The sequence below is a fragment of the Gossypium hirsutum genome, chromosome D06, assembly GCF_007990345.1.
Source record: "Gossypium hirsutum isolate 1008001.06 chromosome D06, Gossypium_hirsutum_v2.1, whole genome shotgun sequence".
NCBI lineage: Eukaryota > Viridiplantae > Streptophyta > Magnoliopsida > Malvales > Malvaceae > Gossypium > Gossypium hirsutum.
Window position 1 is genome coordinate 10,786,901 of NC_053442.1, and position 23,344 is coordinate 10,810,244.

A 23,344-nucleotide genomic window follows, 5' to 3' on the forward strand; every position below is an offset into this window, starting at 1 on the left:
ATATATGACATGAATTTTAACTGTTATAAAATATCTGTATTTGATCTGTAAATTCTTGTAATACTCTGTAACCTTGTTCTAGCGACGGATATGGGTTAGCGGTGTTATAGGAGTAACCTTAAACCCAATGTTGAATACTTTCGGGTGTTTGGATGCATTGGAAATATTCATGTAACTGAGTCAAAAAGACAAAAGCTAGATGTAAGAAGCCAAAAGCAAGTTCTGATCGGTTACAGTGAAGAATCCAAAGGTTACAAAATGATTGATCCACTAACAAAGAAAATCACCATCAGCAGAGACGTGGTTTTTGAAGAAAATAAAGGCTGGGATTTGAGTAGTACAAAAGAAGAAACCAAAAATGATGTATTAGATTGGGGAGAAGCCTATGAAGAAGCATACAATCAAAATGGTGAAGATGAATCAGATTTAAACGATGAAGATTCAGATGATGAGAACTTCACCTCAAGTGACGTAACAGATCTCTCCAATGATGACGCAGCAGCTTCTCAAACTGGAGAAAGAAGGGCTCCAGCATATCTAAATGATTACACGAGTGGAGAAGGTATCTAAAAAGATAAGGTACAATACTTTGTGTTATTTTTATCTACTGGTGATCCTTTATCCTATGAACAAGCAGTAAAATCAAAAGATTGGAGGAAGGTGATGGATTTTGAAATTGAAGCAATAGAGAAGAATCATACATGGAAGCTGGTAAAAGCTCTCTCTAGTGTGAAAGTGGTTGAAGTTAAATGGGTCTATCGAAAAAAATTGAACGAAAATGGAGAAATTGATAAGTGCAAGGCGAGATTGGTGGCCAAGGGATATGTTCAAAAGAAGGGGATAGACTATAATGAGGTGTTTACTCCTGTAGCACGATGGGATACTATTCGAATGGTATTAGCTCTTGCAGCAAGAAATGGCTGGAAAGTCTTTCAGCTCGACGTTAAAAGTGCCTTTCTACATAGTGAGCTCAGTGAAGATGTATACGTCGCTCAACCACAAGGTTATAAAGTGAAGGGGGAAGAGGACAAAGTTTAAAAATTGAAGAAGGCTCTGTACGGCTTAAAACAAGCTTCGAGAGCATGGTTCAGCAGAATTGAATGATACTTTATTAAAGAAGGTTTCGAAGCTGCAGTGATCATACTTTGTTTGTTAAGAAATGTAAGGATAACAAGATTCTAATTGTAATTCTCTACGTTGATGATCTTATTTTTACAAGTAATGATTTGTTAATGATGCAAGGTTTCAAAAACTCAATGAAAAATGAGTTTGAAATGACTGATCTGGGTGAGATGAAGTACTTTCTGGGAATAGAAGTATATCAAGGCACTAATGGGATCTTCATCAACCAAAAGAAATATGCCAATGAAATTCTTGAAAAATTCAGAATGGGGCTTGCAATAGAGTTAGGAATCCAATAGTTCCTAGCAACAAATTGTCAAAGGAAGAAGAAGGAGCACAAGTCGATGGAACCTTATTCAAGCAAATAGTGGGAAGTTTGATTTACATGACAGCCACAAGACCTGATTTGATGTACAGTGTATGTCTGATTAGTAGATTCATGTCAAATCCAATGGAAGTACATATGCTGGCAGCTAAAAAAATTCTGAGTTATGTTCAAGCTACCATAGATTTTGGCATTCTTTACAAGAGGAATTGCACACATGAACTGATGGCGTACACAAATAGTGATTATGCTAGAGATTTGAGTGATCGAAAGAGTACTTCAGGCTATGTCTTTATGCTAAGTGGAGGAGCAGTAGCTTGGGCATCAAAGAAGCAACCCGTTGTTACTCTGTCAACTACAGAAGCAGAGTATGTAGCTGCTGCCTCATGTGCTTGTCAAAGTGTATGGATGTAGCGAATTTGGAAGCAAATTAAAGGTACCCAAAGCAAACCAGTCAAAATTTTTTATGATAACTCCTCTACCATTAAGCTTGCAAAAAATCCAATCTTTCATGGAAGAAGTAAACACATTGATGTAAGGTTTCACTTTTTAAGAAATCTTATATCTGATGGATCAATTAGCATGGAGTACTGCGGAGTTGGTGAGCAAGTAGCTGGTATTATGACCAAACCTTTGAAGCTCGATCAATTCGAAAAACTCAGAGAAGCACTTGGCGTTCGAAGTTGCAATTATATAAACTAACATATAGCTGGTATGTTTAGTTTAGGGGAGGGTATTGCTAGGTTTGAAGAAGTCTTATGTTTGTTGAATAAGTTCCTAATTATTAGGAGCATATCTTAGTTTGTTATTGTTTTCGAATTAGTCTTTGTTTCAGTTTTTTAGTTTCTTGAGTTAGTGGGATACGTTAGCTTCTTTTTAGCTTTTCTGTTTTTGTAAGGCTATTTAAAGCCACTGTTGTTTGCTTTCAAAGTTATGAGAAATACAGATTGCATTGTGTTGCATTTCTTTGTTGAGTTCACCATTTTATTTTACACAAACGACCAAAGTCCTAGGCAATCTATTCGATGAATTGAAAATACAAGCTAAACTAAACTAAGGGAGATTACCTTGTCGATTTCATGTCCCTTGGGGATGTTCAACTTCATCTCTCTCTATTACCCATCAATCAATTTCGTGTTTTTTTCTTTTTTGAACTATTTGGTATATTTTTCCTTTTATGTATTTTTAAAATTTTAATACACATTTTTTGGTTTTTTATTTATAATTTATTTATAATTTTTATATTTTTTAAATCATTTGTATATTTTTATCCAAAAATGATTTTTTTAATATTTTTCATTTTTTTGAAACTTATAGAATTAGGACTAAATTGAAAAAATTGTAAATGTTAAGGATTATATTTATTAAAATTTTCAGAATTAGAACTAAAATGATAAATTTTATAAACATTAAGGGCTAAATTTGTTAAATTTTTTAGATTTAGGATCAAATTAATAGAATATGTAAACATCGGAGGAATAAATTTATTATTTGGCCAATAAAAAAAACCCACGTCAGCTTTTCGTCACTTATCTAATGGCAACTAATAAGAGAGTGATTAAAAAATTTAATTTCGAAAAGTTGAGTGACTATATTGAAAAAATTAATAGTTTAATTACCAAAATAAAACCAAAGACATAATTGAGTGACTATTCTTATAGTTTACTCTTATATTAATGCTTGTTCAATTATAAATTTAAGTTTTTTTTTTAAGTTTTAAATTAAAATTATTTGAAGCTCGAACTAGTGTCACGGGGCTAGGCATGACCCGTGACATTGGATTGATATTAGGTTCAAACTTTTTATTATTATTACGAGTCCTTTTAGGTTTAGTTTTTTTGCCAGAAACTTGATTTTATTTTATTTTATTTTTTATTTTGATTCAGATGCTTACAAGCATAAACTTTCTCAGCTTGGATCGAGTTGGGTCACCTTTCTAGCTTCTGCTCATTTTAGAATTTTATAATTAACTAATCAAAACGAAAAATCTAGTAATAGGTTGGAGATGAAATGTAATTTACCCTTGTTAGAAAAGAAGGGTTGAATTCAAACTAAAAATTCTAATCTTTATATCTCAGTAAGCTGACAATTCTGTCCTTTCAGAAGAAAAACAAATATATTTCTCAAATTTCCATTGCCTACCTGGCCCATCTTTTCAGTAGCAATTCTTTTCTCCCCTGCAGTAATATGTCAATGGAAGGCAAACAAACACTACCCCCTTTTTAATTTCAAGACAAAAACTGTACTTTCGGGGTTTCATCGAAACAATCAAATTCGCTGTTAGAAGATATTGAGGGAAAAAAAAACAAAATTTATGGATGGCATATATGGATGAAAGCTTATCTTATTAACAACGTTAATTAAGGGTTAGAACTCTAAAATCGAATTGAAAACTATTGCTACTGCTGCAACTTTCCTAAGAACATGCAGTAAAATAAAGAGCAAACAAAGCCAACAGTTTGCTTGTGCTTCTTGTTCTACATTTTAAGACCAGTTAGAGAACAAGGTCTTACAAATCTCTGTAAAGACCTCAATAATAATCCTATGATGGTGATGAGAGTTCAATGACAGGAAACACTGCAACAGTTGTTCCAGGTCTTGATCTGCAAATATCTGTCTCTCGACGATCATCTCCACTATTGATGCCTTGAAATCATTGTAGGGATCATCGGAACTTTTCACCACTGCAAAGCTGTCTTTTACTTTATTCCTTCCTTCCAAAGGTATAACCCCAATGTTACAGCTACAGCTCTTAGCTCTTCTCCGACGAGTGTTGTCCTTTCTCCGGTAATTAGAATGTTGCCGGATTGATTCCGTTGAATCCAAGGATAGAGTTCTTGAAGAGAAAAGAGTTTCGGTTTCATCTTCACTGCTAAACCACCACCCACATCCACCATAATTGTTGCTGTAAGTAACACTTTCATGAGAAGATGAGCTGAAAAATGTGGAATTGGACGACATATTCTTGCATTTAACGTGAACCCTTTTGTTATTCTTCTTCTTTCTGGCTAAGCTCTTCTTTTTCTCATAGAAGCCGAAGTCTTCACAGTTTGAGAAGAGGTTCAAAGGCGATATAGGGGAAGCGGGAGGACACTTGCGGCCATCAAAATCAGTGGCAGAGAGAAGAAAAGGAGGGTAACAAGCAGACACTTTACGCCTTGTGCCTTGGGTTGGTTGATGAGATTCAGGGTATCTGGGTTTGCAAATGGAAGGTAAGGGTCGAACCTTAGGTGGCAACGTCGACGATGACTCCATGCACCGGAACCTGTTGTGGTTTTCAAGTGAGAAAACAACTTTTTCAGCAACGTCGGAGACGTTCCGGGTCCGGCAGGAGCCAAACGAGGATCGAAACATGCGAGAGATTCGTAGCCTGAATCGATTTTCCATCTCCACGAAGAGATGGTTTTTTTTCCCAATCTCTCTGGAGGGAGAGCAGTAGTCTATGAAATGAACAAGGAAATCCTATTTAAATAAATGATTTTATAATAATTTACTGAGTTGTATGATTGAAACTTTCTGCTGTTCTTTTCGTCCATTTCTTTGTCTTTATTGTGAAAGTTTTGGTTTAAATTTCATTACGCCAGTGTCTTGTCTTGTTTAAAGGTAAAACATCATTGACTTCAAATTAAATTAATAATTAGTGATATATAGTAAGGTTGAAAATCGCAGCGGCTGCCCGCCAACAATTTAATTAGTAATTAGTGATATAAAGTAAGTTGAAAATCACACCCACCAACCTTTTTTATTGGCTTTTAATTTTTAAAGTCGCAATTCCAGTTACTCACTTTGAAAAAATATTTTATCAGATGTGACTAGGGGTGAGCATTCGACTGAATCGAATCGAATAAAAAATTTTCGAGTTAATCAAGTTTTCGAATCTCATTTTATCATCTTAACTTTATTTAAAGTTTTTTCGAATCGAGTTGAGTGAGATGGAATTCGAATTGAATCGAATCGAATATATTTGTTCGAGTTAAATTTTAAAAAATAATTTTGGGTCCTTGTAACCATTGTCACCCATCGTAATAAAATTTGTCCACCTTAATCAAATTTTTTATTAACTTTCATCACCTCATAATTTATTTATTAATTTTTTATATACTGGTTAACTTATTTGTTTGTTTAGTTGTTTCAATTATCTTCAGATTCTTGTCACTATATATTTTGGAATTAAAAATATATTAAATATAAAAATATAATTTTTTAATAAAAGTTATTTTAAAAATAAAATGTGAAATTGATACTAATATAAAATTTTAACACGAATATTTTATGGCATAATTAAGAATTCAATTTTAATATAAATATTCAATATGACTAAACAGTTCAATAATATAAATAATATAAAATGTGAAATTTAATTTAATAATATAAATAGTATATATAAATAAAATTATTACTATTTATGTTTATTTATTTTTTTTGGATAATTTTGATTTTTTGTTTGAGAGTAAAGGGTGAGAAGTAAAAGTTTAGGGGGAAAATAAAAAGTTTTGGGGAATAAAATTTTGAGGAAAAGTAAATAGGGGGAGTAAAATTTTGGAGGGAAAATATTAAAAAAAATTGGAGGGGGGAGGGTTTAGGGTAGATGAGAGGTGGGATGAGAAGAGAATAAAAGTTTTAGGGGAAAAGTGGGAGGGAGTAAAAATTTTGGAGGAAAATAAAAGGTTTTGAGGGTTTTTGGGAATAAAATTTTGAGAAAAAATGAATGGAAGAGTAAAATTTTGGTGGGAAATGGATTTTGGGTAGATTAGGGGGTTGGGAGGGGAGGGGAGGGGAGTAAAAGTTTTGGGAGAAAAGTGGGAAGAAGTAAAAGTTTTGAGGGAAAAGTAAAAAAGTTTGGGAGTTTAGGGTAAAAATGTAAAATATTATAGTTTGATATTCGAATTATTCGAATTCGAAAACTCAACTCGATTCGAACTCCAAATTAGAAAAAAAATTCGAGCTGATTCGAATAACTCGATTAACACGAATAACTCGATTCATTTAACTCGAAATTCGAATTTTTTTCAATTTTTTCGAGTCGAATCGAGTTTTGCTCACCTCTAGATGTCCCCCAAGAATCCTCATTTTGAATTTCAACTAGTATAATTGCCCCGCTTCCTGTGGGAAATTTATTATAAATGTTTTTCTTTTCTTTTATAATAATTTGCAAAAAAAACTTATACAAATTTAATAAAAAAATAAAAAATATTTTCAAGTTATTATCTTTTATAATTTTAAATTATTAAATTCATAAATTTTATTTAAACATAATATTTTATTATTCTGAACAAATATAACTTATTTTGGTCTAAATTTATTAATTATTTATAAGGTTAAGTCCTTTGGACCATAAAAAGTGGGAAAATAGAAAATTAAGAAGCCTAAAAACTTATATAAGTTTAAGTGTTCCCGAAGGTGTACTTCAAAGCCAATTGCAAAGAGTGGAAGAATTATCTAGTCATTATCTAGTCTTTATAAAGGTTCAAAGAAACGAAAGATCTTAAAAATAAGAATTTATCGTTACAAACCGAAGATGAGACAAGTGTGGCAGCTAAAGTAGTAAGATATGGACATATTTATTTTGATAATTTTAGGAAGAGTATTTTGAAAGACGTTTACTATGTACCTAGTTTCAAGAGTAACTTAATTTCTGTTGCATGTTTGTTTAAAGATGGCTTGATCATGATTTTTACTAATAATATTGTAATTTATAGAAATCATACTCTTATCTATATAGATGGATGTCAAATAATCTCTATTCTATCAAACTAAAGATGTACGTATTGCTCGAAATTGAATTAATGAATAAAAGGCTTAAGACTTCTTACTCTAACGAGTCGTACCTTTGGCATTTAAGACTTGGTCATATTAACCAAGAAAGAATCACTAGACTTGTGAAAGATGGAACCTTAAATTTTTTGAAGGAAGTTGATTTTCCATAATGTGAATCTTACTTGGAAGGTAAGATGACTGAGCGATCTTTCAATGCAAAATAGATGAGGGTCGTGAATCCTCAGAACTTGTGCATATTGATGTACGTGGCCTAATAAATGTTAGTCTGTGAGGTGGTTACGATTATTACACAAATTTTATAGATGATTATTCCAAATATGGGTATGTGTACATAATGCACTAGAAAAGTGGAACTGTTGATAAATTCAATGAGTTTCGTGCGGGAGTGGAGAAATAACTAGGTTTACCCATAAAAACACTTCGGTCTGATCGAGGTGAGGAATACTTATTAGATGAATTCTTAGGTTACCTCATAGAGAATGAGATGATATTGACTCATGCTACGTTCCTTAAAGAGAGTTACATGAACGACTTTAAACCTCAAAGTAAAAAAGTACACGAGAAACTTTTGGGAAATACACGAAACCCTACAATAATAGTTTCGAACCAATTCCTAATTGTAGACGTGCAAATGATCAGCAGCATAAGAAGCTTCATTGCAGTGGGATGGTCTCTAATAGGCCTGAGTTTTTCCTATTTGGTAGAAGTGCTTTTGTAACAACCTATTTTCAGTGGTGTTAGAAATAGTGGTTTCGGGACCACAACTCCAACATGTCAGCCTGTAAATATTATTTATTTAATATTTATGAGATCATTAGTGTTGTATTAAAATTTGGTTAAGAAATTTTATCGTTTAGAAAGTTAATTAAGTAAAAAGGACTAAATCATAAAAGTTGAAAAAGTTTATTGCTATTAGTTAAGGTTGTCAAATATTTATAGAAAGGTAAATTAAAGGACTTTCATGGTAATTAAACCATCACTAACTATAGTAGACTGTAATGGGCTTGAAATTGTGAATGTTAGATGTAAATTGGAAGGGTAAAACTGTAATTAGGTAAATAAGTGTAATCTAAACAAAACATAATGGAAATTCATTATCATTTTTTTTCTTTCAACCCTTCCAAACCGATAAAACATTAAAGAAGAGAGGAATTTTGTAACACCCATAACCCGTACCCATCACCGAATTAGGGTTACAGTGTATTACCGTAAACTCAAAACATTTAATTATTGATAGCATTATGATTTACAGTAAAAAAAATTAACATAGATTCCTAAATAATTAAGTTTACGATAAATTATGCATCTATAAACCTTAAATCAAGCCTACGAGGCTCTAAAAATTATTTTAGAAACAACCAGGGACCAATTAAAAAAGTCAAAGAATTCAGGGAGAAAACTGTAAATTTTTCAAAACTATAGTAGGTATCAATACCTAATTGATACATATCTAGAAATCGATACCAAATTTCAATTCTATTTTGTTGTAAATAATGGGTATCGATAATTATTTAATCGTATCGATATTTATGAAACAATATCAATACTTAAGTAAAAATCGATACCATTTTGGCATTCTGTCTATTTTTTTAAAATTGTTCTTTTTTGTCAACTATCGATACCAAATTCATAGTATCAATACTTTTCTTAGAAATGGTAAAGTATCACTTTATCAATATTCAATCCGCATCAAACTCACCTGCTATAAAAGACATTAATAACATACATTCAAACACTTACAGCACGTTTGATTCGCTATATTGGAATAGAGGCGTAATGGAATATAGGTGTAATGGAATAGAGGTGTAATAGCAAATCAATTGTTTGGTTGAATGAAATAGAGGTGTAATAGCATAATGGAAAAAACTAAAATGACTAGAATACCCTTAGCATAAATTTGTTTTGGTAAATGATTATTGTTATTGTTATTTAAATTTTAATAAGATTATTAATATCAATAATAAATAATTTAATCATATTTAAACATAATTATTATTAAATATATTATAATTAAAATATATAATTTAATAAAATTCTTAATAATCAATATTCTTATATGAATTTACTCAAATCATAATATATGATACTATAAAATATAAATTAACATAATTATTATTAAATATATTATAATTAAAATATCATGAATTTAATAAAATTCTTAATAATTAATATTCTTATATGAATTTACTCAAATCATAATATATGATACTATAAAAGATAATTTGAAATAATTAATATTAAATATATTTTAATTAAAATATATGACTTAATAAAATTTAAAATAATTATAACTAATAAATTATCTTATATGAATTTGTATAATTTAAAATAATTATTATTACATATAATTTAATAATAATATATAATTTCATAAAATTCTTCATAATAAATTTCTTATATGAATTTATACAATTTAAAATAATTAATATTAAATATAATTTAATAATGATATATAATTTCATAAAATTCTTAATAATAAAATATTCTTATATGACTTCATATAAGATAATTTATAATTGCTCTTTGAGGACACTTTTGTGGTTTAATCTTAGTTTTGCATGTTAATAGATGGAATAGCTTGAACTAATGGTGTTATATAAATCTGTTGGATATTTGCGCACCACAGGATAATGCCCAACCCTTGCAATCAATTGAAGGTGATGAAAAGCAAGAAGATACATCTGGTAATGGTGGTAATGATGAGCAGATGGCTTCTGAAGAAGAAGATGCTGAAAAGGCAAAGTCAAAATCTGCCACAAGCAGGCAAAATGAGAAGCTGTATGCAGTAGAAGGCATGCTGAACACAAAGATAAAAAGAGCTGAGAATAAGAGAAGGAAAAAAGCCAAAAATAAATTAACCTCATGGGATGAAGCTATGGATGATGATGATGATAATTATGACTTTGGTGTGGATTATGTTAAGGGAAAGGAGCAAAACTAGTGGAGGAGTTCCAATGTCAGGTGTTGAAGTTGATGAGTGATGAGAACTAGACATACCTAGAAAATTTTATGCAGACACTGAAGGTGTTGGATCCATGCAGGATCAGAAATTTTGTTTAATCGATGTAATTCCTTTCAATGCTGTCACTTGTTAAAATGTTATTTAATGAATGCTTACATACTTTTTAAGAACCTGAACGTATAAACCTGAAAGTTATTTTTTTGTTGAATATAAAGGGAGCAGAAATATATTCAAACAAAAAGGATAATGGGGATTAAACACCCTGGATATTATATTTATTTGGTACTGTATCAGATGAAAAGTGTGAAATACAAATAGAGATACTTGGCACTATTCCTTTTTAGTATCAGGCCCAGGGTCTGTATTAGCAGCAGCAGGGTTGGGGGATTATAGGAGGATGGGGTTGTAGAAACTCCGTTATTGGCAGTTGAGGGCGAAGCTTTAGCTGCAGCCCCATTGTTTGCAGTGGCACCACTGCCCATAGATGTACTTAGGGAAGTAGACTTTGGAATCAGCCTTTGTGCCTCCAATTCCTCGCGTGCCGCTTGCTCTTTGGCTCTTTTTGCTCTTTCCAATACCTCTTCCTGTGTGCATGAATTAAAGGGGATGTCATATTTTAATAAATCATCAAAATGGAGTAGTAAAATGCAGCAAATTTGTAGATGAACGATTTCAATTCCAACAAAAGAAGAAAAGATCCTGATGGCCAATTTGTTATTGCATTTACTCAGAAAATAATGGTACATCCCTATGTAAACTGACAAAGGTCAGTTTCAAAAATGCTGTAGTAGATGTAAAGTTGAATTCTAGCTTGAGCCTCCAATAACTAACTAGAAATGGAATTCAGATAATACAACTTGCTAGAATTTAAGTTGGTGTGAAACTATGGCCATGCAGTTCATGATGAGGTTAAGAGAGAGGGTTGGTTACTGGAAATGCCATTGATACAGTATATTTGAAAACCTGAACGTCATAATTTTCCTCAAAAGAAAGAAAAGGGGTCTCTTACATTAACTCTTCCTATTGTAAATGAAGCAAAAATAATACCATCATCAAAAGAAGGCATTTAAGACAAATGATGACTGCAATTTCGAAAGGCTCCCAAGAACATATGTTAAGAAAAGAAAAGAAAACCTTTAACTCCTCCCATTTAAATACCTTCAAATTATTGTTATTTTTCCAGTAAGGTTTGGTTTGTAAGCAATAGAACCAATCACTTTGGGCACCATAACATTAGGATTCAGAAACACACGTAATGGTCAAGCAGAACAGAAGTGTATTAGAGCCAAATTTCAAATTCATAAAACTCTCCACTGATGGCGTTTGCGCATTACCAAATAAGCTATTCCAAGAGCTATTAAATAAACCCAGCAAAAGTGAACACCCCCCTCCCCCCCAAAAGAAAGGGCCATGACATGAATCATGAATTTATCAAGGATTAGATTCAAGAACAAAATCTGGTTACCTGGAAATCCTGCACTTGCTTTTGTTGCTCAACCTGCAACCTTCCAACAACACTCAAAAATTCCCCAATTGTGGACTCGATTCTCTCATTCAATGCTTCAGCTACAGCCTTCCCTAAGAAAAAAACATCCAGTACATTCCTGCTTTCATTATCACCTGCAATACTAAGTATCCCACTCAGTTTCACATAGAAAGGAAGAAAAAAAACACACAGCTACAATGTATTATGGGGTTGGGTTCACTCATTCTTCTCAAGAAACACTCAATTTAACCTTATTCCCACAGGTGCACACAATTGTAACCATGTTTATACTATTAGGTCTTTCAATACTTATTTTCCAGCAAGATAAAATCCCTGGTTCATTACTCCAACTATAACCAGCTTAATGATGCTATCTTGATGAGCTCTTCTAGCATTTCGACTATCTTAATGAGCTCATTAATAGTATCACGTTGTAAATAGAAAAAAAAATTAGGGATTTATTCATGTATAAATACACCCTCTATTGTATATTTCCACTACAAACATACACAGAGAAATTCTCGATTAAAATCCAAGTTCATGAAGCAAACACAAAATAAACCCAGAATAGTTGGATTTTTGAATCCCAGAAGCCACTTGGCAGTGATGGATTTGAACACCAAATAAAAAGAAAAGGGAATTAACACCAAGAAACCGAAAAGGAACCAGACCTGAAAATGAACACCAAGATTCATACCTCACGCCGAGGCCGAGAGAAAAAATAAAGCAGTGGCTTTCAAACGTGCTGCAACAAATGAAAGGGAAAAAATGATCGAGAGAGAGAATCGGTAAAGGCAGACGAGGAGAAATGATGAGGACAGAAAAAGGAGAGGGTCGGGTAGGGAGGGAGGGTAAAACAGAGACTTGGAAAGGGAAGCCAGACGTAATGGGTAATCCTCGATTTGGGAAGGGAATAGAAAAATAGAGAATTTGGGGATTAGGTCGGTATTGTAATACGCGCGTAATACCTATTACAGCGAACCAAACGCCGGAATAGGTCGGTAATGTAATAGGCGCGTAATCGGGGCGTAATGGATTACCTATTACACTGAACCAAACACACTGTTAATATCTAACCAATGTGTCCTTATTGACACCACAAGTTAATTACCAAATCATTAACATTCAAACCAAGTCCAACTTATTTGAACTCAAGCAATCAACAAATTATTATTTAGTTACTTCCATACCATTACATTTGACTACTTTTAGCACACATAAGTTAACACTTACCATTTTATACATTTAACCATCACTTGAACTTAGATAGACACCATCAAAGCATGCATCAAAGTTTAAACTACAACCATGTATAAGCAAGCTATCTACACAAACAAGCCATTAAATCATCATTACACACAACTTAAACTCCTATTATATGCCATATAAGCCAAGATGTTTATGAAGTCTACCAAAAGAGTTTCTGGATAGTGTGATTTCTCGAGTTGACCCGATCTCTCAGTTCTACAAAACGTAGTCTACAAAGAAAACAAGAACGCAAGTAAACTTACGTAAAGCTTAGTAAGTTCGTCGATAAAATGATATAACTTACCAAATTTAAACATAATAATTCAAATAATAGATTAATGAATAAACTTCCAGTCATAAGACTAATAACTGTATTCCTGTCAATCACAGTTCACAACAGGTAAGAAATACTCAAACATTAAAACGAATTAATAATTAATGCCCGATGAATGATACATGGATACGAGTACACGGTTAACCACCCAAGAACAGGCCAAACACTCATATGAGCTAATCCAACCAATAACACGCCTCAGCACTGAGTGTCTAGCTCGTAGGCTAACGTCCGCCCTTGGTAACATGCCAGAAAACATTGAAATATAACATGATAGTCCACAACAAATACAGGAATTCGGTATATTCAATAAACAAAAGATATATAGATTCATCATCACATCTCATATCAATCTTGTACTACACGCAAAATAATCTATTGGCATACCAATCGTACTCTATCTTACGTTCATTAGCTCAGGAGATTTTAATGATATTCAATGCTATAATGATTTATCATCCAAATCTCATATGCATACATAACAGTAATATCCAAGTCAAAAAAAATTAATTCATCAAAAAATGCAATTAAAAGTATTAGATTTAAACCGAGCAAACTTATAGAACTAATCTGCAGTGACAACGAAGGTATAGGGACTATTCCACTATTTCCATGGCACTCAACACGTTCTTAATCTAGAATAATAATTTCATTCCATTAACTATATCAGCAGAAAAAATAAATCATTTCATGCAATTATGTCCTTTTTGAAAATTTACAAATTTACCCTCAACATTTCACTTTTATTCAATTTAGTTCCTAGGCCCTAAACATGCAAATTAACCATTTTTATTTTAAAATCACCTTGACCGAATCTCTTAGGGCCTCTATACATCTCCTATTTGCTGTTAATTCACAAAAAATCCTTGTAATTAATTACCTTTAACAATTTAGTCCTTTAACATTAAAATCATAAAAAATTACTTTACAAAATAGTCCAATCTAACACCAAAGCTTAATAATATTCCACAAAAATTCAAGAAACAACTCAAATATTCAATGGAAAAATTTATAACGTTTGAAATTTTTATGAATTAGTCCTCGGGTTAGCTAGATTAAGTTAATACGAGCTCAAAAACATAAAATTACTAAAAACGGGAGAAATTTCACTTATCAAAAGGAGATTAAAGCTTAACCAAGGCATTACCAAACCTAAAAATGGCTATTTAGCTTTTCTTCCACGAAGAAGAAAAGAAAATGTTCATATTATCATTTAATTTCTTTAATTTTAACTATTTACTAAATTACCCGTTTTATTACAACTTATAAAATTACCAAATCATGTCCATATATGTCCATAATATACTTATGTGGTTTAATTACCATCTAAGGAGGGTTTAATTGCATAATTGGTCCTTCAGTTATTTTAAATTATTAGTTAATTAAACTTTATTTCAATTTAACCCTAAATTAATTAGGACTAAATGAGCAAATAGCCCAAAAGCTAGTGGATTAATCATATCCACCACCGGGTACTTTTTAAAAATGGTTTAATCACCATTTTAGTCCCTTTAATATTTTAAATCTATAGTGATTAACTTTTACCTCTTTTACAATTTAATCTTTTTACCTTAATTAAGCAACCAATCGTCAAAATTACTGGACCAAACTTCAATTCACCTATAATATGACTTTTTAAATATTTAATAAAAATATTCATGAGCTTGGTTTACAGAAACAGGGTCCTAATACCTCATTTTCCAAAACCACTTGACTTCCGAAACAACTAGTCATACTAACCATTAATTCAATTAGTTAAAATTCATCAAATTAGAATTAAATATAAAATTATTATTGACTCGTATAATTTAAATACTAATTATACGAATTTACTTGTCGAATTTGTGGTTTTGAAACCACTGTTTTCGACACCACTGAAAAATGGGCTATTACAAATTTTTTACCAAGCTAGGTCTCTTCGATTGGGTAGGTAAATCTTGCTCGTTTTTAGTGATTTTTATGTTTTTGAGCTCGTATTAGCTTGATCTAGCTAACCTAAGGAATAATTTGTAAAACTGTCAAATATTATGGATTATGCCATTGATGAGTTTTGTGTGTTGTTGAAGTTTTATAATAGATTATTAAGCTTGGTTGTTAAATATGACTATTTTGTAAAGTAGCTTTTGATAATTTTAATGTTAAAGGACTATAATGTGAAAATAGTAAAATTACTTGTACTTGTTATGAATTAATAGTAAATAGGGATTGTATTTAGGTCCTAGATGGTTCGGTTAAGCTGGGATCTAGTTAAAATTGGTTAAATTACGAGTTTTGGAGTTAGGAACTAAATTGCATAAAAGATAAAATGTTTGGGGTAATTTTGTAAAAATGAATAAAATGACTTATTATCATGAAATGAGTTAACTTTTTTTTGTTGAAATTGATTAATTGAATGGAATTATTATTCTAGATCAAGAACGAATTGAAAATCGAGGAAAAGAGAAAGTTGCTGAATAGTCCCTAAACTTATGTCATTGCTGCAATTTAGCCTAGTAAGGTTTAATTTTCTTTAACCTGAAATGTTTTGAATTATAAATTTCTATTGAATGTCTAATTAAGCATTCAATGTTACGGTGATGAAAATTGAAGTTATGAATTATATGCAACATTGAATAGAAATGTGATCTCTTATGCCGGATGAACGTAGGTTTTATTGCGCGCTATACGGGTTTGACTTGAGATGAGATATTGATTCCTGATTTACTCCTTTTCACTAAATATACCGAAGTCTTGTATTTTTTACGAACTATCGTGTTATATTACAGTGTTTTTTTGCCGTGTTACCGAGGGCAGATGTTAGCTACGGGCTAGGCACTTAGTGCTGAGGTGTGTTATTGGTTGGATTAGCTCGTATGAGTGATTGGTGTATTTTCGGATGGTTAACCATGTATTCATATCCTTATATAATTCATTAGACAATGTTCTAGTGATAACGAATGTTATTGGAATGTGGAAAGCTTGAATTACATTCTTGATAGTACAATGATTGACTAATGACTGATTTCATTCTTGTTGAGTATCAACTCACCTGTTGTGAACTGTGGTTGACATGAAAATTTGTTGAATTATCTTTTTAATTAAATTATTATATTTAAGTTGGTAAGCTTTATCGTTTTAATAATCGAACTTACTAAGCTTTATAAAAGCTTACTCGTGTTATCTATATTATTTTCTTATAGATAACTTTTTGTGGAAAATCGGGTGATTGGATTAAACTGAAGAAATTACACTATCTGAGGACCTTCGGTAGATTTTGAATACAACTTTGGCTTATATGGCATGTAATAGGAGAATTTGAATATGTTCTATAATAGTTCATAAGTACTTATATTGCATATCTTGATGTGTATGTGATGTTGTTGTGTTGAGTAACCATTTGAGATATACACGCTTAGTACAAAGTTAAAGCATAATGGATGTAGTTGAATGAGTATGAAATGGTAAGCTTGATATAGATTAATGGGTGCTAGTTGGGAGTATGAACTTATGACTTGAAGGTTTAGCTATGTTAATGGTTTGATAGGTGAATGAATTGTGGAGTCATTGAAGGCACATTAGTTAGTCTTAGATTGATTGTATTGGAATTTTTTTAGGTACTTTTGGATGTTTTTTGAAGGATTATAACCATGTGGTATTTGTGTATTTTCGTACTTACGTAAGTGAGTTTGAAAATGGCTTATTTTGGGGAAATTTGGGTGCATATGGCCTGGGACACGGGTTGCCACACGGCTGCGTGCCACACACGATCAACCGACATAGGTGTGTTACCCTTACCGTGTTTGGTGCAAGGTTCATATGGGCTGACATATAGCCTATGACACGGTCGTGTGACCCAAGTCAGTGAGTTACAGGGCGGACACACGTTCTGGGACACAGGTGTGTGAGCCAAGTTAGTGAGCTACATGACCTAAGCACACGGGCGTTTGGAATAGCCACATGAGTGTGTGGAATAGTCACACGACCATGTTTTGAGACACATGATCTGGGCTCTGCCACATGGCCTAGACACACGACCGTGTGACCCTTGTTTTGAAAATTTTTATATTTTCCCTAAATCTTCTGATTTTTTTTAAATTGGTCCTTAATTGTTGCTAAATTATTTTTAAGGCCTCGTAGACTCGATTTAAGGCCTATAAGTGTATGTTTTACTTTAATTTAAATGATATATGAATGTTGATAATTAATTTGTAAACTTGATATTTGATACTGAATGTTCAGATTTGTACTGTAATACTCCGTAACCTTAATCTGTCGACGAAGACGGGTTATAGGTGTTACAGCTTTAAACATAGAGTTTGTCGAACAAGACAAAGATGATCCACTCACATTTGATGAAGCAATTCAGCGTGCTGATTCCAAGCTCTGGAAATAACTATTGAAGCAAAGATGGATTTTATGAAATCCAACCTAGTGTGAAAAGTTATAAACTTACTGTAAGGGATAAAACCCATAGGGTGTAAGTGGATCTACAAGAAGAAAACAAATGTAAATGAAAAAGTGGAAACTTATAAGGTCTGACTTGTAACAAAAGGATATATTTAAAAAGAAGGTAACAATTATGAAGAAAAATTCTCTCCGGTTGTCATGCTCAAGTAAATCCGCATATTGTAATATATTATGGCAACTCTCGACTATGAGATCTGGAAAATAGATGTCAAGACAATATTCTTGAACGACTATATTTAAGAGAGCATTTATATGATGCAACCCACTGGATATATAACTAAAGGAGATGATCATAAAGTTTGCAAGTTGCTTAAATCCATATTTGGACTTAAGAAAACATCAAACTCAAGGAATCAATACTTTTGAATTTAAGCAAAACATAGATGAACCTTGTGTTTATAAACGTACTGGGGATGAAAATGTGGTATTTCTCATTCTATATATCGATGACATTCTGCTCATTAGAAATGATGTAGAGATATTTTCTTCGGTTAAATTCTGGTTAACTTAATAGTTTAGCATGAAAGAATTGGGAGAAACTAACTTTATTCTAGGTATTTGAATACTAAGGGATCGAAAGAACAAAGTGATAGCATTATCACAAGCTTCATACATAGAAAATGTATTGAAATGTTGTGTAATTACTAATTCAAAGAAGGGAAATCAACCCTTTACATCGGGCTTTCATCTTTCTTTGGAGGACAGTCGTAAGACAATGGAAGAAAGATAATACATAAGAAAAGTTAATTATGCTTCGGCAATAGGAAGTCTCATATATGCTATGTTATGCACATTTTTAGATATCTATTTCTCAGTAGGGTAGTCAATATCAGACGAATCCCAGCCCAAAACACTAGCAAACAGTTAAGCATATACTCAAGTAGTTAAGGAGGACGATGCATTATATGTTTGTGTATTCTGGAGGAGACCTTACTCCTATCGACTATATCAATTTCGACTTCCAAATGTGTCAAGATTTAAGGAAATCGACATCAGGCAGCGCCTTTATCTTAGCCAGCAGTTCCATAATGTGAATAAGTATTAAGCAGGGTTGCTCTGCTAACTTTAGTATAGAGGTTGAATATGTGGTAAGTAAAAATGCTATGACACTATGTGAAAATTGCTAAACACCAAAGAAACCACAAGTGGACAAAATACATTGATAGAAAATATCATAAGGGAGATGATAGTGATTGATGGAATAGTAGATGTACTTAAAGATCGTATCTGAGGACAAACCTTATGGATTTGTTTACCAAGACTATTGGATATGGTGCCCTATTTGTAATATTTTTGTCTATGTACACTTGTATTTTTTGAAAAAATTGGTTTAATAAAAATATCTATCAATTACATTAATACCCTTTGTATATTGTCCTTCATGTTTTTGCATACAAAGCAAAATGGAAACAAATATTTACTCATTGGTTATCTAATATTTAATTAATACTAAACGATATTACGTGATCGAATCATAATATGAAAATATAACTTGTATTAGTAGATGAACCTAAACATGTCCTTAGTCTAATTGGAAATGAGCAAATTGATTAAAGACTAATATGTCATTTATCAAGTCCAATTGGGGAGATGATTTATCTTGAGCATAGGAGAAGATGACTTCCAAAAGATTAAGACACAAATGCGATTGATTGGATTGATAGTACATCCGACAGGACCCAAGTAGAATAGATCCTAGATCTGTTTATGAATTTATTCACTTGTGACATTCATAGTATGACATACCTTAATCTTGAGTAGATGATGGACAATGTATGTGTGACTCATATACTTTTATGTAAATAAAAGTTTGAGTTCAAATAAATAAGGAACCAAAAGTTGGTGCATTAGGTATACAATTTCTGCAGTATGTAGCATCATTCACAATAGTAGAATGCATAGCCCAACTAATAGGTAATGATATCCACCCATTGACATTACATGATAAATGAAAAGCAAACGTGACCACGAGTCATTTGTTTGTGATAAATTACTAAATTAACATTTGGTTGTAATTGACTTTTCATGAAAGAAAATGTAATGGTTACTATGAGATAAAATAGGATCATATTGGGAGAACAAATTTATCGCAAAAATATTAAGGATATCATATGAGGATAACACAGTTACGAAAATATCATAGGACGAGCATTGATTAAGTAGCTTTCGTAATAATATGTAATTAGGGAGAATTCAGTTACACTACTATATTGGAATGATTTCATGACTAAATAAATTTAAAATTAATATGTGAAAAGTTGGAACTTAATTATAAATTATTTGAGCCCTAATCATATATGTTCAATCGGTCTCTCCACTAGCTTGTTGAAACCAGAAATGAATTGCATGTAGAATCAAATGAACAAAAATGAATGAAAATGATGAAGTTAAAGAAATGAGTCACATTCAAAAATGAATATGTTCTCTCGCTGAGTATAAAAATGACTTGAGAATTAATTTAATATTTTCTAATTATTATTTAATTATTTATAATTAAATAATTGAAGTTCGAAAATGAAATTAAAATAATTAATCATTATGAATGCATTGAATATGAAAATTAAATATATTTTCTCATAGATTCTTTAACGGTAAAGTTGTCATGAATTTAATGGAATTAGGACTGAGTTGAGAAAAGTATTTAATTTGAAAATTAATTTAACTAATTTAATTAATGGATATTTATTTTGAGAAATTGAAAAAAAAACAAATATTTGGTTGGATTAAAGTATAAAGTGTTGGGTCAAAAATCCAAAAAACATATATAATTGGACCCAATACATGAGAGGTTTATTACGGTAATATGAATATGACAGGCCAACAACCCTACTAATATTTACTAGGGTGTGTTTCTATTACATAAATATTATTTGTGTTACCTTTATTCAACTAGGATTTTCATATCTTTCATTATAAATAGATGAAACTGGTAGAGGTATGAACATAAGTTTTACACACAAGTTTCACACACAAGTTTCATATATTGTTATTATGTCAGAAAGTAGTGAAAATTTATTTTCTAAGGATAAATTTTATTTTCCAAGTAATAAATCGTTTTTGGTACTGTATTTGGTTCATGTTACTTGAGCCCACACTCGACGCAATTCAGGGTACGAGGATAGCATAGAAGGTCATTTAGCTGAAAGTTGGGAATGATTTGAATCCGTCTCAATCAAAAGACATGTACTTTTCGAGAAAAAAAATATTTTTATAAATATAAAAAATTGGCTCGATTTTAAAAAAATTAATTTCCCGCTATGACTGAAATTCATTTTTTGAACCGGATTTTTCTATAATAACAAACTTTATGAAAAGTGATTGTCCACTCAATCCTCAATGGAAAACCTTCGCTAAGACACTTTTACTATTGGTGAGCATGTCTTGAGAGTAAATAGGGTTCATCGTGCATTGATAACGGAAGGGAGGCAACAATCTTATGGGAAAAGGAAAGTTCCTAGAAAAACAATGGTGCACCAAGATGTATTTATCCCTCGCCAAGTGCATGTTGCTTTTAGGGTTATCCAACATTGCATTACAACCCTTAAAAAACAAAAATCCCTTATGGAATCTTTTTTTGGTAGGGATGGGCCTGGCCCTAGGGGTCGTCTAGAGGTGCAGCTGCCCAGGGCCCAAGGCTGAAAGGGGTCCAAAATATTGTTTTTTAGCTTTTAAGAGCCCAAAATTTATTTTTACCAACTTTTAAAGGACCTAAAACAATTTTCTCCAACTTTTAGAGGCCCAAAAATGTCAAGAACGGGTCTGGGCAGGGAGCACGATATAGTTCTTCCTAAACACATCCACTAATGGCTGTTCACCCTGCAAGCAATAGTCAATGAAATACGTCACAAGTCTCACTAGGAGGTCCCTGCTAATTTCCCCAATGCAACTCCTTAAAAGTTTAACACCTCTACGAAGGGAGGAGGGGAAGAGGGAACCATGCCTCGAACATGTACATGGGTATAAAAAAAGCTAGTCACCACTCATCTGACATAACCACCATGCTCCATGTCATGGACTCTCATTCCTTAACCTGAAATGAAATGTCGGGCCATGACACTCAACATGTTCCCCCCTTAGAATTGAGAACTCATACTGATAATTGTCTAGTTAAAGGCTGTGAAATTCCAATAGGGGCTTCATCTATTCCATCCTCGCTACTCACAAAGAAATCAATTGGCCTCCTCCTTCCCCCACTTTTCTTCTTCATAGCAACTTTCTTTCCTTTGCTACTGTCGACTTCCTCTTCTCCCCACCAAAAAAAAACTCAGAAATATGAAAAATCAAAGAAAAATAATCTCAAATCAAAGTTTGAAAATTTTAACCATAAAAAATCATCTCTGACAATTTGAATGGAACAAAAGAGTATAATAAATAAATAGTAACTAATTAATAAATAATCACATACTTTTCAACGAAATGGACTAAAGTAGGACTTTGAAATTATTAGATCGATAGTATACCTGTCAAATTTCACAATGCAATAAGTTTAGCCTAATAATTTAAAAATAAAAACTCAATTTGATTCGTGTTATAAAATAAAAAGACAAAGAGTTAAGAACAAAGAAAATATGAGAAGCAATAGAGAATGTATTTTATTGATCAATGGGGATATTTTAAAGGTTCTCCAAAGTCTCTATTTATAGGTATAAGAAGTATAAATGAAGTAGAGATCTACTTCTAATGACTATTAGAATTTAAAGTACATCAAAACTTATCTTGATCTTGATGGACATCCACTTAATAAGATATTCATAACACTCCCCGTTGGATGTCCATTGGTAGATAATGTGTCACGTTAAAACCTTACTAAGACAAAAACCTTGTGGGAAAAAAATCCTAGTGAAGGAAAAATAGTACACATATCTATAATACGCATAATATGCTGCCTCACTAAAAACCTTACCAGGAAAACCCAATGGGACAAAACCTCAGCTAAGGGAAAAAGAGTACAACACGTATTTACTCACCCTTATGAAATCATCACATACTTTCTCGTATTCTACATATTCAATCTCGAATACTAGTATTTCAAATGACTATTTGAATGTATTTGCTAACCATTTATATCACCATTCTTTTGAAAGTCATGAGTGAGGGAAAATTTTGGGAAAATATATTTTGATATCTTCAGGATTTTCAACAATAATCATAGCAAAATTTAATCATGATTCTTCTATAAAAGCACAAATAGGTATTTTGGATCATTTTAGAATTCTCCTTCAACTACAATTTACCACATATGTTCAAATTATTTCAATTCATATCAATGAACAATTTCCCGAGAATTTCAATATGCTTCTAGAATTCTAAATCCTTCAAGGATTTTAATATAAACTTCACTATATAGTGGTTCATAAAAGGATGTAACAACAACCATTAGACGCAAGTTAAATATTTTATGAATTATTAAAATAATATATTGCATCTACCACAAAAGAATATTATATCTTTTCGTAATCAATGCCAAGACTTAGCTAAAAACTTCTTATTTTTATTCCACTTTTGCAAAACTACTTTATTTGTACCCTTACTGGCTTTATACCTTTAGATACTTGAACTGCTGGTCCAAAAACTCCACGAATTTAATTGTACTTGAGTTGCATCTTTATATTTTGATCAATTTATTCCATATCTATATTTATC

General features: G+C 31.9%; 2 protein-coding genes across 2 annotated transcripts; both read right to left on the bottom strand.

The window, feature by feature from the left end:
• Positions 1-3,773: 3,773 nt before the first annotated feature.
• On the bottom strand, positions 3,774-4,962 carry LOC107901233 (transcription repressor OFP8). The gene has a single exon (XM_016827152.2). The coding sequence runs from the start codon at positions 4,832-4,834 to the stop codon at positions 3,932-3,934; it is 903 nt and encodes a 300-aa protein (XP_016682641.1). The 5' UTR covers positions 4,835-4,962; the 3' UTR covers positions 3,774-3,931.
• A 5,476-nt stretch (positions 4,963-10,438) lies between these two features.
• LOC107899976 (uncharacterized protein At4g13200, chloroplastic-like) lies at positions 10,439-21,908 on the bottom strand. Its single transcript, XM_041095547.1, has 4 exons — positions 21,795-21,908; positions 21,457-21,517; positions 11,653-11,807; positions 10,439-10,771 (listed from the first exon to the last, which is right to left on the bottom strand). Exons 1-4 carry the CDS (start codon positions 21,906-21,908, stop codon positions 10,478-10,480), a joined length of 624 nt encoding a protein of 207 aa, XP_040951481.1. The 3' UTR covers positions 10,439-10,477.
• Between the last annotated feature and the right edge of the window lie 1,436 nt (positions 21,909-23,344).